Below are 15,679 nucleotides of genomic sequence, written 5' to 3'. Positions count from 1 at the left end.
TTGGAGAAGAGAGTGAACAGGGAATTGCAGGCGGGGTTTGATCAGCTGGGCAGGATGGAAATGGAAGCGGAGGAGACGCTGCAGTTGCAGTTGCAGGGCTGAGGATGCGAATGCGAGAGTCGCAAGGAATCGACAGACGGGTGGTTCGATGGGGGATAGGCCGAGTGTGATGGATGAGATGAGGTCAGTCAGGCCGTGCAAGGAGAGAGACAGGACAGTGGCAATGAAACTCTGTAACGCCGCCTGTTGGCCGTGCGAGATGCTGTAATTACTGGGTTCAATGTTGGATTTTAGAAGGGAATTAGATGATGGGACGAGATGTTCATGTATTTATCACAGGCCAAGAAGGCGATGGAAATTAAATTGGATCATTACTACTAAGTAGCACCAAGTCGCTTACTGTACTGAACTGACAGTCTCTCCGCCAAATTAATTTCAATCTGCTTGTTCAATCGGGGCAAGGCTGTCTCGTCTCGGCTGCTCCTTTGGGAAAAGACACGCCCCCCGAGATTCCCATGTGACGTGGGCCGGTTTTTCCTTCTTCTCCTCCTCCTCCGTCCTCTTTTTGTGTGCATCTTGGGCCTTAATTAATAATGTCTCTGGTGACTTTTTCTTTTTTCTTCTCCTTTCCCTTTCTTAACAATGGTCCCCTAGCATGAATTTTTTTTCACGCTTCTCTTGTTCCGGCTGTTTCGTCATTGAGGGCACGTGGGGCGCATGCAACCCTGGTTGGTGGTATGCATGACGGCCCTTTTGCTTTTCTGGCTTGTGATTCTGGGCATCTTTTTGCTTAGGCGTGAGTTTTTGGCCAAAGATTCGCGCGACTGCAACGCGGGGGTAGCAGTCTTAGCAGAGCATCCGCCCCAGTGACGTCGGGGTAAGGTATCGTTTTGGAGGCACTGGCGCCCCCCACTCGTTCTTATTTTCAAGATCTTCAAACTATATGCCTACTCCGTATCTTTAACCGGGTTCCCTCTCCGAGTGAAACAGGCATCACATCTTTATGTCTATGGTGCGAAGGTACGAAATACATGACAGGCAGCTATTGAGATGACGAATTCCCCAGGATAACTGCATCGAGAAAAATCAAGTCATCGCTTCCCTCCTGCGCCGGAATCGTGTTGCCATGCTCGTCATGCTGAAAGCCATTGTTTAGGAAGAGGCCTGCAATCGTTGCAACTTCCACGCGATCGTCGTAGCCCTTCATCAACTCCTTAAACGCCGCCCAAAACACATCGCGAAGGGCCTGCTGGTTGGGGAGATAGGTGTAGCCCACGCTGACCCTTCTGATCCCTAGCATGGCCTCGAGACCGCCCAGCGACATTCCAAACGGACTGACCTCGGTGTCCTTCCAGCCGCAGATACCGACGAGACTGCCCGAAGTCGTGTCCACGTAGATGTTGTTCTCCTGGAGGTCGATGTGGTTGGGGACCATCGGCCAGTCCCCAGCAAAGAGCTCCGGGAGTCGCGATCTGATCTTGTTTAGAGTCTGGTGAAAGCGACTTGGCAAACCTCTCTCTAGCGCCGCAAGCTAGGCGTCGTAATTTTGGAGGAGCTCGCCACGGTCTGTATCCTTCATTGCCTGAGGCGTGTTCCACCATGCCGAGCTGAAGAACCTGCGTTGGTAAAAGTCAGCTGCACGGCTCCCTCTAGCTTTAGATTTGGGGTTCCCACAGACCTTGCGTAGTCTTTCAGGGTCCTCTTCAGGAGGAAGCAATCATTCGCATGCAGCTAATCGCGGGCCAGATACATCGATACCCCGCCGACATTGTTCATCCTGTAGACGTGGACATTGCCTACCTTGCCCACGCTCTCATGGTGTGGAACGAAGCCCTTGTAGGCTTGTTCGATGTCCTGGAGAAAGCCAAGGTCTAAAGCAGAGTCGCTGCTGCGAAATTGGATAACAAGTGAGCCACTTTCAGTGATAACAGTGTAGCTGCATCCGCCCTGCACCGCCGTAGGTTTGACAGGTTCGCCCGTGATGCGTTCAGCCTCTGTGTTGCATTGAGCTTGCGTTACAGGGGCGCTCTTCTCAAAGAATGCCTATATTTGTGTCTGCGATAGATTCCGAATCAGGCTCTCCATGTCCATTTTGTGGTGGGCTGCTGCGAATACTGGGTGCTGAGCTGTTGTTACTGGGTATCAGGATTCTGAGTCCTTGCCTTATATATCAAGGCATGACTCTCGGACCCAGACCTTGGCCAAGGACGGTAGAGGTCGTTGGATGTGTGTGTTGGTCAAGATTCGCATGATTGCGACGCAAGAGCAAACAATTGAAGCATCCGCACTGACGACGCATCATGTTGGAGCGCCATGTCTTTCCTCTCCTCTATCAAGATACCAAAATAGTAAACTAACACAATGCAGTATACTCCTTTATGGGGGTGTGTCATATCCGGATCTCATCCTTTGCCCTTGCTTTTGCCATCTTACTAATGCTTCCTCCAATGTGTGTTGGATTTGATGTTGCTGGCTTGGCACCTACTAAGCAATACGACCACATCCTCTTACGTGTATCCATGGCGTCTCAGTTGCTCTGTATGTGTGTCACTTGCTGATATTACGGGCAACAAAGATGGTCTGCGAGTACATACTGTACAGCCAAGGGTGTGCCTACTAATTAATGCATCTCGCGGAAACTTCCGATGAGGCGTCCTAATATCAGCTTGACACCAAACATGAGCGCTTACATACTCCGCGACACCGAGATGTCGGATCGCGCCACTCATCCCGGATATATTCTCCTCTCTATCCGTATATCCGTATAGGCAAGTATTTACTCCCTAAACCCACCAGCCCAAGGGACTTCTTCAACCGAGCAGTCAATATCCAAAATCCCCGATGATACTTCTCCGGATTTGTAATTTCGCCTGCTCCATCACATGCTTCACATATTAGCGGCCGCTAGCAACGGGTACTTCCTTTATCCAAGATGCACCCCTCTCTGCTGCTCCACACGCCCCGCGGTAGTCATTTTCAGGGCACATTTTCAGGTGGGGGTACTGTGTACTTTATAAAGCTAATAAAACTCGGCATTCAGTATCGTACTCTCTACTTGCTATTCTGCCCATGAAACTGTTGGTAAAAAAGGGGGCCCAGATTTGTAAGCGCCCAAGATTGCCGAGCTGGACTTGACCACATACCTGCAGCTCATTGATCGATACATACAATCAACCTGCATGACTATGGCTTCGCGACAACCTCCATCAAGCTAGCAATACTTACCTAGTACCTACGAATCTGCGAGGTATCCAGTCGTTATTGTTGTCAACATCAAATCACCATCACCACCGTCGCGATGAAGCTCTCGGGCCTGAGCTTCAAGGCCATCGTGGCCTCGCTGCTGCTCGCATCGGCCTCAGTCGCCGAGCACACGAGCAACTGGGCCGTCCTGGTCTGCACATCGCGCTTTTGGTTCAATTACCGTCATCTCGCCAATGTCCTGTCCATGTATCGAACGGTGAAGCGCCTTGGCATCCCCGACTCGCAAATCATCCTCATGCTGCCCGACGACATGGCCTGCAACCCCCGAAATGCGTTCCCCGGCACCGTCTACAGCAATTCGGACCGTGCGGTCGACCTGTACGGCGACAACATCGAGGTCGACTACCGCGGTTACGAAGTCACTGTTGAGAACTTTATCCGTCTCTTGACGGATCGTGTCGGCGACGAAACACCCCGAAGCAAGCGGCTGCTGACCGACGACCGAAGCAACATCTTTGTGTACATGACGGGTCATGGTGGAAACGAGTTTCTCAAGTTTCAGGATGCTGAGGAGATTGGCGCATTCGACCTTGCCGATGCCTTTGAGCAGATGTGGGAGAAAAAGAGGTGCGCATTAGACTTTCCCCCATATTCTTGTTGCAGCAGGATTCATCTAACCTCTGATACGATGCAGATACCACGAGATTCTATTCATGATCGATACCTGCCAGGCAAACACTATGTACAGCAGACTTTACTCTCCCAACATCATCGCCACTGGATCATCCGAGCTCGACCAATCATCATACTCGCACCATGCCGACAGCGATGTCGGCGTCGCAGTCATCGACCGATACACCTACTACAACCTGGAATTCCTAGAAGCCCATGTACAGGACCTCAGCAGCAAAAAGACCGTCGGCGAGCTGTTTGACAGCTACGACTTCGACAAGATCCACTCCACCGCTGGCGTCCGCTATGATCTCTTCCCCGGCGGAGAAGAGGCCGCGCGCAGCCGCCTCATCACCGACTTCTTCGGCAACATTCAAAACGTCGAGGTCGACCGAGCCAAGGACCTAGCCTTGGAGGAAGAGCTAGTCGAGCTAAGCAAGACCATTGCCATGCTGAGGAAGAGGGAAGCCGAGGAGGATGCGGCCCGCCACAACGTGTCGTCCATTCCCGCCAGCGTTCCCACGGCGCCGCCGAGGAAAATCCAGGGCGCCAAAGCTCTCACCGAGGATGACTGGTGGACGAAGAAGGTCATTGGAGCCACGGCGCTCGCTGGATGTGCGCTATTGTGGGGAGTTGGCACATTGTTGGAAGCATAATTTGCGACTGTTTTTTGTATTGGTTTTGTCTTGTTTTTATGAAGCACCGAATTTAAGCTTAGATTATATATCATCCTAGCGCAAGAATCAATGGTATCAGATTTATACACGAACAATCTCGTTGATCACTGCCATACACTTTAGCGCTGCTGAGTAGGCCTTGAACTCTTGAGCGCGAGCTCGAGAGAAGTAGCCAGTAAGTTTCCCTCGAGCTTGAATCATTCAAAATAAATAGAAAATCATTAGAGTAATTCTTCATGAAAAGAAATGTCCGCAATAATTTAACTCCAATTCAATTCAAAAACAAAGGTTGATGATATCATGGGCGGTCCACGCAGGTGAATGGCTTAGTCAGCAGCAAATTAGACGTTGCCAGTCTCATGCAGCATTCTTCAAGATTGAACCTTGTTCGTAAACTTTTCATCTCGACGACCCTGCCGAGCGAAAATTGGATTGTTCGCAAGCGGAAGTGAAAGACACCAATGAATCAGATTGTAAACCTGCGCGTTCTGATGAAATTGGCTACGCCTAGCCCTCCATAGCATGGACCGATTCAGGGTGAGTTGAGCAGCTTTGAGATCAGTGATTGGTTGGACAAGGCATCTGGATGAGCATCTCTCGGTTTCAATATTGATGTTTTGTTTAATGTCTTCCCTCTTCAATATTCTATCAACCTATAGCGTCTTCATATGTATAGAACAATCCCAGCTCTTTCTTCTCCAGCTTCTCTTACCCCAGTCGGCAGCTCTATTCTTGATTTCTTTCTTTGCCTTGCAGCCTCTTTTGCTCACGAGTTCAGCATATCGACATCAATATCTTTGCTGACCTCGGCCACCAATCGTCTTAGGCGCGTCCCCTCCAGACGCTTTCTCTCACTTCGCGTCCGCCATCGCCACATGCCCTTGCCTGGTCATGCGACGCTGAACTAGCTGTTGCGACGCAGGAATGCATCTACATCTTCTTGCCTGACTATCTAGCCGGCCACGATGCCGACGCAGATGAACGAGATGCCTCACAGTATCAGTTTGCGCTCTCTCTCCAGCCGTCTGCCGTCATCAATCCAAATACCAAGATAAATGGCCAGCTGTGTGCCCAAGTAGGCATCAGGCTACCAGCTCCTAGAACGGGCGACGAGGGCAGTTTCAGAGGCGTTGGTACTGGGACGGTTACAGGGTCTGGCGCAGCATTGGGACAAGTCATCAGAGTAGAGTGGTCGCCAAATGGACTTGGCTGCAACTCTCGGCCAGTGCTGATGGCCCTGACAACTACTGGCAATCTCATCACGTTTGGGGAGCAGGCCGACAGCCAGTCATCCGCCACGTCGAGCATGAGAACCCGAACCTTTAAGAATTGGAGGGTGCTTTGGGGCTTGGGAGCCAGGCTTCCGATTCCAGATTCCAATTCCGAGGACGGGTTTCGTATCATGGACGAGCGCATCATCTCATTTTCGTGGGCCAAGGAGATTGCCCCGGGAAGAGCCTTGTTGGCCTACCTGAACGACATGGGTCAGATTGTTGTCATGAGCATCCAGTATCATCGTCGCCGAGATTCTTCCAAACGCGGCTCTGAGCAAGAATGGGTCTGGACTTTGACGGAGCACATCAGAATTGATGGACGGGGCCCTCACAAGGAAGTGAGTCCACCTCCTACTGTCTCCGTACATGCCTTGTACTTACTCCTAGTTAGGATACAGATCCACAAGATCCGGATTTCAGTCCTCAAGGCAGCATCTTTTCCCTTAAATGGAGCCCCTGGCTAGTCGACAATGGAAACAGAACCGCGACCCTGGCATATCTTTCGAAAAACCATGCTGGCTTCCGCAGGATCGTATTGTATGGTGACTGGGAGAGGGGCGAGTTGCCCGACGTGGAATCCGAACGAAGCGACACTACGACAATATGTCTCCCTCTCTCTAGTGACGCGTTGATTGAGTGGGAGGATGCGGTGAGTAGTGATTGTTCTGCATATCCAAATAAGATTGTTGACACTAATGGGAGCAGATATGGGCCGAGGGAGATTCCCATACTGCCCGAGGTATCATTACAACCCCATTCACAATCAAGTCTTTCCAGGTCGTGCTCAACGGTGTCTTAAGTGAGCCGTCACCTCGACACTCTATCTGGGAGTGCGCTTCAGCCTATGCCGACGAAGAGGATATATCGACAAATCCCATCACAGGTAACGTTGAAATATCGTATCATCAGATCATCCATGTTCTTATAATTTTGCCCTAGGCCTCATTGTGCATGATCCTGATCCCAATAATAAGCCCCCGATTCCATACTATTCTCTGGTTAGGCTATCCGCCACCTCCACGAATCTCGACTGGTACCAGACAAATTTGCCCGAAGAAAATCTTCCGCAATGGGTAGAAGATATAGGGGACCAGAACGCCCGTCTCGTCTCTCGAAGGGCCGCACTATATGGTGTAGACTCGGATTTTGAGTCGGACTCTGAAGATGAAGACAAGGCGATGCAAGATGCACCTCCAGCGCCAGCCGAGCCCGTTTTGCAGGTCCACCCGTACCGGTTTCGCCTTTGGGGCTTGGCCAAGTCCCCCGGCGATGGATGTACTGCCGTCCTTGCCTCGAAGCACGATACGCAGCATCCCGATCGTCGAGGCGTTTCAAACGTTCACTTTGATTGGCAAGTCTCTGCTGATGCTGACGATAAACCCCAGCGCGTGAGACCAATCTCTAAGCCACTGACCACGGAAGGCCGAGTTTGGGAGTGGATGTACGGGCTAGGAGGCGACGTTCCTGGCGTGACCCCAGGGTACAAGACTTCGTCTGGCAGACAGCAGGCCAGTCCACTAAAAACACTATTCAAACACGTGGCTAAGAGTTTGCCCTGTATATTCTGTGAGGCTCGGCTATCTATCAAGGATGACGTAGCTACTTGCGAAAACCGTCATGCATTCGGTACGGGATCATCTTGTTTTCTTTCTTCTCTCTCTGGTCTACTATCATGCTAACGCCTAACGCAGCTATATGTGCCACATCTGGCATCCCCATCTTGGCACCCGGGATATCTCGAGTCTGCGGCGTCTGTAAGATGCGCTGTCTCAAGGTCTCTGAGCTGGAGAAGTTGGCGGAGGAGCACCTTGGGAGTGTGGATGCGGTTGGGGATTCGCAGGGAGAAGTGTGTGGAGGTTGTGGTGGCAAGTTTGTCGTTTGAGGGCAAGCTTTGTGTCTCTATCTTAACCTAATCAGCGATGGGGAGGCATCTACGTGGTTCAGCATGCTGTGATGTGTTGGGGAATTACACAACAGTCGGCTTCTTGTCTTGTGTAACGCGTGCTCATTGAAAAAATGCCGATTAAAACACTTTGTGCAAGGTGGTGACATGATGAACTGTCAGGTGAATTTATGATGCCCCCTAAAGACGCTGCATTATGCCGCTGTCTTCCTAAACATTCACTTAATGAAGGCGGATAAATGCTTTGATTCCACATCATAGATACAGAAGTATGTGTGAATGACTCACTAATGATGGCGTGTCAACGGGCTGTTGCGTTAACTTTATCGCGTCTCTGCATTAGAATGTCGATGAAGCGGTGAATAACGCGGATATACCCTCTTCTTTGACTTTTTCTCTTTTCTGAGAACAAAAGTCCAGGGAATTGGGTCAAATGCTTTGGACATAAATAGGTCGTCTGTTTCCATTACAATTTGTCTGAACAGTTTATAACTAGCCAGCTGACTCTTGACCACAACTGACATGGCCGACGAAGACTGCAACAGAGATACGATTGAACACACAGACACACCAACACACACATCATACACACAGACAAAGATCGGAAAACTTTAGGCTTTTTTGTCACCCAACAGACTAAACTGTTGCATGTAAGTCTCTCTCTCTGAGTTGAGGGTGTGAAACTTGTACTGGGTTAACTGACGTCCCTGACGTAGCTGTTGCTATTGCCAAAGAAGAAAGCTACTATGCTCTTTTGACGGTATCGAGTAAAATGCCAGCACAAGTGCTGTATCACTCAGGCCTCAGAAGCGATTATACGCGATACAGCGGCTGTTGCTGTTGGTGGCACAAACGCCATCAGCGTGAGATGTTCTCATTCAAGACCATAATACCACTGCCCGCAATGTGACCGCGCACGCACAATACGCCAGAGGTGTTGCTGCTGTGAAGTTCTACCACAAGCAGGCGACCAATATGAATCTGGAGGAACAAACCGAATACATCACGAACATCGACGTTCCCACTTTCTTTCTGGAACTACTTACACACGCTCCCAGAGACCCGTCAGCACATTGCCTCGCATTTGAAACAGATACTCTGCCGATTTACACTATGCTCAGGCAATCCTCGAGGATATCCCTAGAGCCCCAGAAAATAGCGACAATAACACTTGTATATTACATGTACCCCTATCATACGATGTTGACCACATCCAGCGATTCATCAACAGCTATACATACGATCTCCATATCCACTGTTCATCCATTCTGTCTCTACCACTGGAAAAGAGGCATGGGAGATGACAACAAAGAGAACGAATACAACGGCTCATCTTGGCGGCACACGGCCTCCAGTGCCCGGACATTGTTTCCAACGGCGGGCTTTCTACTCGGGTCCAAATCCAGTTTTACTAGATGCCAATCAACGTCCAAAATTCTCGACTTTTACTACTATGGCGCAGCTAGCAACTATAAAGCTGTCGACGAGATGTCTGAATCCACGGCGTCCGATGTGCAGAGAAGTTGCTTCCATGAGCTGGAGATTGGTCAGACTTTCGAGATTGATGTTTTCAGCGAGCATGGCAGAATATGAAGGCTGCTCTAGATTTACAATGGGCCGTCATCGACTTGCAGCTTTTTCTAGCGTAGCTAAACTTTGGAAGCTCGATCACGCCTAATAACACAGGGATGGGCATACTTCATCACCACATAGGAAATGGAGCCCCCAACAACAAGAAGGAATACAACCTCTAATCGACAGACTACGGCGAGTATCCACGCGACACTTGCATCACTTGAGAGCCACCACATGGGCAGATACAAGACAATGAGCAAAACAGGCAGCAAGAAGTTCGGGCACACGAAAGATTATGAGCAACTCAACAGCCGTCACGACAACCCAAACAAACAATGTAGCAGGCTGTCTTTCAGGTGACACTTCCGACACCGAGACTCCGCAGAATGTGCTCCTCTGGAGGGGCGTGGTCAACATCATGAACACAGGCGTAAACTTCCACCATGTTCGGTATATCAGCTTTCTTGCAAACAACCATTTTAACCCAAAGACTACGCTTCCGACTCTCTTGTGGCTTTCTGAAGGCCATCTACCCCTACGAACGGGCGAGACATCAATGTTCACAAAAACGCACACAAACGAATGCGCAAATGGATGCCCCTCAGCATCAATCCACAGCGATAACTCTCCCTTATTGGAAAACCTCAAGTGATTCACAGAAAGCCTTGAAATTAGTGTCAAGACTTTCAGGGGAACCAATAGTAACAGACGAAGTATTTGGCACCAAGAGCGAAAGACCCCATCCGACATTCTATGCCCCGGCCCTTGGAACACCACCAGAAATATTCACGCCATGAGCAACACGTCAGATCAAACCATTCCAAGTCGATATATTTCGTTGACATATTTTTTACTTGAGGATCACGACATATCCCCATACAAGGTGTCTTTCACAGTTGCAGGGCAAGTCAAAGATACCCTCCCGACAGCTTGCCCATATCATCGGGCAAACCTTTGCATAGCCTCCAGACAAAGAAGACAAAGCTTAAGCTATGGCGATCTCAAACAAAGCTGTTGGCCTAGAGATTCCTCTGCCACCGCCAACGCAAGAATATGACTCGTTCGAGGAACTCTTCGACTTCCTTCAGGCGTTCCACCGCGATAACGGTGCAGCGATCGTGAAGAAGTCGCCCAGCAACAAGAAAAGCTTCCACGGCAAGGCCATTCCAACCTAGCACGCGATCCAGAATCCTCGCACACAGAAGATCTAGAAATTAGAATGGCAGCGACTAGCAAGGTCGACTGTGAGTTCAATCTCACAAACTCATGATTAAATAATGTAACAAGATGCGAAAAATAGTGCGCGGGAATATAGGATATCTACATGTACTAGGCTAGACATATGAAGGAACGACTTATTGCTCTGATGGAAGACATCCTCTTTGGAAAAGTAACTAATTTACAATCTGATAGCACTCACTCAATGGTATTCTCGATAACATTTACGCCATTCGGAGAAACTTGCATCAAGCTACACCTAGACCAATGAAATTCAGACCTTTATTTGTTGGTAGTAGCAGAAAGTGTGTCAGATTTATCACGTCTATTATTACTAAGATTGCCACAAATGCCACTGGGAGTGTGTAATCAAGATCATGAGGCCACGACTATTTTTGGTGACGAGCAATTGTTCAAGTGACCTGATACCAGCCTATAATAGCAGATACATTCATGGAAGATCCTTGGTCTTCAGAACTACCAGCTACTAGAGTAATAAAACTCATATACTCCGTATAGTCAATGAGGATTCTTAAGATTAACAAATTATCTTCATTAAAAGCTTCACTTATTTGAAACTGCATATTCATATAATAACCTGGAATAATGAAACTCTGACTCGCAGCATCCTTCCTTCAACGCTATGTAATTTCTCGTATATGAAAATAGAAAGGCCATTGAGAACCGGGCTGGCAAGAAGACGCGAGCGCGAAATGCTTACCTCAGAGCGCCCAGTCAGCAGCCTCGTGTTGTGTTGCCATACGACTTCATAAGTGAAATGCTACGCTCTTCTCTTGCAAGGGAAGAACAAGCGTCGGCTGTCGCCGTTATACGTCCACCAATCTGCCGCCGTTGATACAGATTGTCAAAGTTGCCATTCTCATTCGCCGGTCAGACATTTCAACCGATGGCAATAACAACACCTAGTTGCTGTTCGTATTATAAATATATATCCAAAACAAAACGAATTCGCCAGAGGCTAGGATATATAGTACACCTATATATATCCGGATTCTGGGCACATTCTAAACACGGTTAGGATGCGTAAGAGAACGTAAATTAACATGCATTACCAAATTATTATTATTGTCTCATGTTTCTATACGCTGATGGGATGACCAAGCTAAAACCAACACGCTTTCATCTGCATGTATCCACAGTTAAGGCCGACATCAATCCAGCCCATAAGCACTACTTTCCTCTGACTTGACAGGGCACAGCAGCAAATCCAGTCTAATAGGGTATCTAATGATTTGCTTCCCAAAAAAGCACCAATTTTTTTAAATCGCCATCATGAAAGCGAGTGCGAGGGCGCCAACGGAGATAGACAAAGAGACGCTGCCGTTATCCTTGCCGTCCTTGTCAGAAGAGCTGTCGCCCGAGCTGCCGCTTCCGCTTCCACTGCTGCCTCCCTTTCCGGAGCTGCTGCCACCGCTGCTACCACCCTTTCCGTTGCCATCACCGCTGGTGGAGTTGTCTGAGCTGCTGTCATTGTCGGCAATCTCTCCGCCAAAGGAGGTTCGGCCGGGGGAGACACTCCTTGCCAGGGTTGAAGCGCGCTTCTTGTAGTCGTCGAGGGTCTGGTTGCCCTTGGGGTTGATGATGCCAACCATGCCGCCGGCGCACTCGTTGCCCTGCGAAGAGTAGAACGGAATGGTGTCGGTTCCGTTGATTTCTACGCGAAAGACTTTGTCCTAATGCCCTCATGTTAGGATATGGTACTTAGAAGTAGTGGTGATTGTAGGAGTGAGCGAGAGAGAGAGAGAGAGAGAGAGACGTACATTTTCGCCGCTGGATGTCGCAAAGAAGCCAGAGAAGAAGCCGGTGCCGAGCTCCAAGGGAGAGCAGGGGTAGCGGTAGTCACCAGCGACCACGGAGTGGTTCTTGGGCTCGAAAATGAACTCCAAGACGTCGCCATCATTTGCCTTGATGGTTGAAGGATCAAAGGTGTTGGAGGAGGTGGCTGTAATCTTGATGGTGGTTGCGTTGGCCAGGTACGCAAGGGCAAAGGCCGAAAGGAGGCTCTTGATGGAAGGCATTTTGTATGTATGCAAGTATAATCAAGCGCGATGATCTATATGTAAAAGGAAAAGAAAGCAAACGCTAGATGATGGAAAGCAAGAGGATGCTATTTGAGAGCAATGCAGAGCAGCTTACTTTACAAAAAGGAGAACAACAACAAGAGCTGGGACATAGCTCCTTAAATACGGAGGTCGATCCCGAAGGATTCGGATAGCTCCCTCTCGTATTACACGTTGATTCTCGTGAACAGGAGGGTCCAATGGCGCAGATCTTGGAAAAACACGAAAAAAGCCCAAGCAACTGGCCAACGAGCATCCGATCTTGGCTCAAATCAGTCTGCGCCACGCAAAGCCCCCCATGCATCCATGCATGTTTAGCTGTGTAAGTTGGCGCCCCTTTGGGAATAGACTGCAGTCGTGTCTTGGGAGCTTACAGTCACTGAAACATCATCGTCGGTGTTATGCGATGCCATTACGGCGGCGGAAAAATGTCATTGAAATTGATAATGGATGCGAAAATGTCACTTTTCTGTCATATAAGTTGTGCAGCTTCTTTTTTACCAGCAGAGCAGCCTTTGGAGGCTGTATAAGAGGCAGCAATACTTGGGCCTCTGACAACCACCAAGAAAGCTCGGACCAGGAATAGGATCATTAAGGCACGGGTATGTAAGCATCAGGCAGCGTCTCACCGCATCCAAATAGTCCCAGAGCTATGCCGTGCCAAATATAGTAATCCAGTGGTTTTTTTGTCCGAGTCGCTATTTATACTCGGACGCATGAACGAGTTGGCCGCTAGCCTTACCCAGATCTGGGATCTGGGATGTGGCTGTGGTGCTTAGTAAAAAAGGAACAGAAAAAATAGGGACACCAAAAACTTTCCGCCTTGGGTAAAAAGGACGGCATTGGAAACCCGGAAGAAGCCGTAGGCCAGGACAACAGTCCTTGCAGCAGTTCTGGATATTCCCGAGGAGAAAAGCCGTTTTGCCGTCCAGATGGACGCATCATAATCGTACGATACGACGAATCTGAATGTCGGGGAATTATCCATAAATCTTCAACGGCTTCGGCGACTCCTGGGCCACAGTTCAGCTCTGCTAGGGGCAAGTAAACGGAGACGGGATGGCAAAACAAAACAGAACTCGAAGCACGAAGCACGAAGCACGAGTACGGCCGCATATCGGCCGCGGAACCCAGTGGCGGAGGTCCGTGATTTTCGGGGACCCTTCCTTGGCATTGCCACCGGTGCCGGCTCTGGCCATCGGCTCTTGGTTCGCCGCGACGGCTCGAGTTGTCTAGTTTCATGTAGTGTAACCATTGGTTGGTTCCTTGCTGCGGAAGAGAGGCATTTGGGTCGACCGCTCAGGCCCGGTTAATAGTAGCGTCGACGGAGTATTAGCATTAGGCATAGCTGGCATAGGCATCTGCGTACGGACGGCACAGTACTCCGTAGCATCGGCTTCGCGCAGCTGCGGCAAAGACCGTTGTCCAGTCGCTTCGTCTGGAGCCCCCGTTAGTGTCGTCCATAGGGCAAATTCACGTGGATAGGGGTACTCTATCGCTCCATTTGGCAAGCCCTTTTTTAAGCTTTTGGATCCAGATCGGCTGCCGGGCCAGACTCGATTTGCCTTTCTCGGCCCTCCAGATCACGGAGGGCGCTTCAGGTGGTTTTTTTGGCTTCTACGTTTTGTTCAGCTCATACGTAATCAGCCAGTTCAGCCGCTACCAGAGAGGCGAATGGTGTCGCGTCCGTTTCCCTTTCTGGCTGTTCTGCTCACACGTCAGGCCCAGTCTGTGGCGCCTCCCTATTCGTACTGTTCCTCTGGGCTGGGCTGTCAGCCCTTTTTTGCTCTCAGCCTTTTGGTAGCTGGCAACTCTTGGGAGCTGAGGGAAAACGAGCCATCGAGGGCATAAATACAAAAACGACGAGGAACTCTATTCCAGCAGAGATGGGGGTGGTGGCTCAACCCTGAGGACGAGGCGTTGGGTGTGCGGATGGTTGTTTGCCTTGTTCTCCGTCGGCAGTTCGATTCAAACCAAGGGCGAGGCAAGCAACTAGACAGTTGAGCACGGCCGTGTTCCGGTGCGGCGAGAAAAGAAACGAAAAATAGGCCGTTGGGCTGGAAAAGGCTGCAACTCAACTCTTAGCTGTCTGCCAACCCAGAGTTGAAAACTCGGGAGCACAGTCACCCCCGCGAGTTGACTGGCCGGAACTCCCTGAAGCAGTTCGTCACGGTGGAGAAGGTTAGTCTTGTTTCTTGCTCCAGGATCCATTCTTGTAGTAGTAGATGCACGGCGAAATTGCGCCCTCGCAAGACTCACCGGATAACATGTCAATCTTCAATTGCGAGGGGAGCTGCTGCACCCGCTGCTGCGTTTCACGATCAGTCACCCATGCGAAGCTAGCGTGCCAGTCGAGAGGCGCGCGGAACCAGACCCATGGCATGCAATGTGATTTGATTTGACTTGTGTCGCGGCTGAAATTGAGCTCGAGCTGGGTCAGCGTATCATCGTGGGGAGACGCCGGGGTGAGCCGAGATGAGGAGCCAATTTACTTAAGACTTTGCACGCATACTTTGCGATACTGTACACGTTTTCAGGTTGGTGCTGCGAGAGAAAGGGCCAGAGCAGGAAATGAGAGGAGCAGCGAAGTCGCGAGAGAGGGTGAGAAGCTTTTGTCAGTCTCGTGTGAAGTCATTCGCATCATCGCCAGCGGTTGGGTGAGCTTGAGCCAAGATCCAGCGACAGCCGTCAGAGGAGAGGAATGTGAGATGCAAGCACAGGAAAAACACTTTGCAGCTAAGGCACAGGCCAACACACACACACACTTACAGTCACTTTCACACTAGAGCTCACTGGAGGGCTGAAAAGGCGCGCATCCCGTATCGAGAGAAATCGAGCGCCTCGTGATCAACGCTGGGTTACGAGCCCAGGCACCTCCAGCGGCACCTCCAGCGCCAGAAGGTTTCGATGGGTGGAAACCTTAGTCGTCAGGCATACTCGTAGCATCGCATCGGGGGCCGGAAAGGACGAGGAACATGGCGGCTGTGTAGGGGTACATGACCTCATTCATCTCTTGGCCATGTTTTCATAATCGGTGTTAATTTACCCTCAACTTGATGTTCATTTGATGGGATG

At 50.0% G+C, this 15,679-nt stretch overlaps 5 protein-coding genes across 5 annotated transcripts; 2 read left to right on the top strand and 3 right to left on the bottom strand.

The window, feature by feature from the left end:
- Window positions 1-1,042: 1,042 nt before the first annotated feature.
- T069G_01234 (uncharacterized protein) lies at window positions 1,043-1,435 on the bottom strand (the record flags this gene model as incomplete). Its single annotated transcript, XM_056168444.1, has 1 exon — window positions 1,043-1,435. One exon carries the CDS (start codon window positions 1,433-1,435, stop codon window positions 1,043-1,045), a length of 393 nt encoding a protein of 130 aa, XP_056033760.1.
- A 96-nt stretch (window positions 1,436-1,531) lies between these two features.
- On the bottom strand, window positions 1,532-2,250 carry T069G_01233 (uncharacterized protein; the record flags this gene model as incomplete). Its single annotated transcript, XM_056168443.1, has 4 exons — window positions 1,532-1,616; window positions 1,679-1,731; window positions 1,801-2,043; window positions 2,191-2,250. The coding sequence occupies 4 exons, from the start codon at window positions 2,248-2,250 to the stop codon at window positions 1,532-1,534; spliced, it is 441 nt and encodes a 146-aa protein (XP_056033759.1).
- Window positions 2,251-3,298: 1,048 nt separating this feature from the next.
- T069G_01232 (peptidase c13 family domain-containing protein) lies at window positions 3,299-4,532 on the top strand (the record flags this gene model as incomplete). Its single annotated transcript, XM_056168442.1, has 2 exons — window positions 3,299-3,831; window positions 3,899-4,532. 2 exons carry the CDS (start codon window positions 3,299-3,301, stop codon window positions 4,530-4,532), a joined length of 1,167 nt encoding a protein of 388 aa, XP_056033758.1.
- A 543-nt stretch (window positions 4,533-5,075) lies between these two features.
- Window positions 5,076-7,709, top strand: T069G_01231 (transcription factor IIIC subunit delta n-term domain-containing protein; the record flags this gene model as incomplete). The annotated part of the gene is made up of 6 exons (XM_056168441.1): window positions 5,076-5,090; window positions 5,380-6,165; window positions 6,219-6,476; window positions 6,533-6,710; window positions 6,767-7,453; window positions 7,519-7,709. 6 exons carry the CDS (start codon window positions 5,076-5,078, stop codon window positions 7,707-7,709), a joined length of 2,115 nt encoding a protein of 704 aa, XP_056033757.1.
- Window positions 7,710-11,803: 4,094 nt separating this feature from the next.
- Window positions 11,804-12,562, bottom strand: T069G_01230 (uncharacterized protein; the record flags this gene model as incomplete). The annotated part of the gene is made up of 2 exons (XM_056168440.1): window positions 11,804-12,217; window positions 12,305-12,562. 2 exons carry the CDS (start codon window positions 12,560-12,562, stop codon window positions 11,804-11,806), a joined length of 672 nt encoding a protein of 223 aa, XP_056033756.1.
- Window positions 12,563-15,679: the final 3,117 nt, after the last annotated feature.

The sequence above is a fragment of the Trichoderma breve genome, chromosome 1, assembly GCF_028502605.1.
Source record: "Trichoderma breve strain T069 chromosome 1, whole genome shotgun sequence".
In the NCBI taxonomy this organism is placed as follows: Eukaryota; Fungi; Ascomycota; class Sordariomycetes; order Hypocreales; family Hypocreaceae; genus Trichoderma; species Trichoderma breve.
This window is presented reverse-complemented; position numbering and strand designations above follow the sequence as displayed.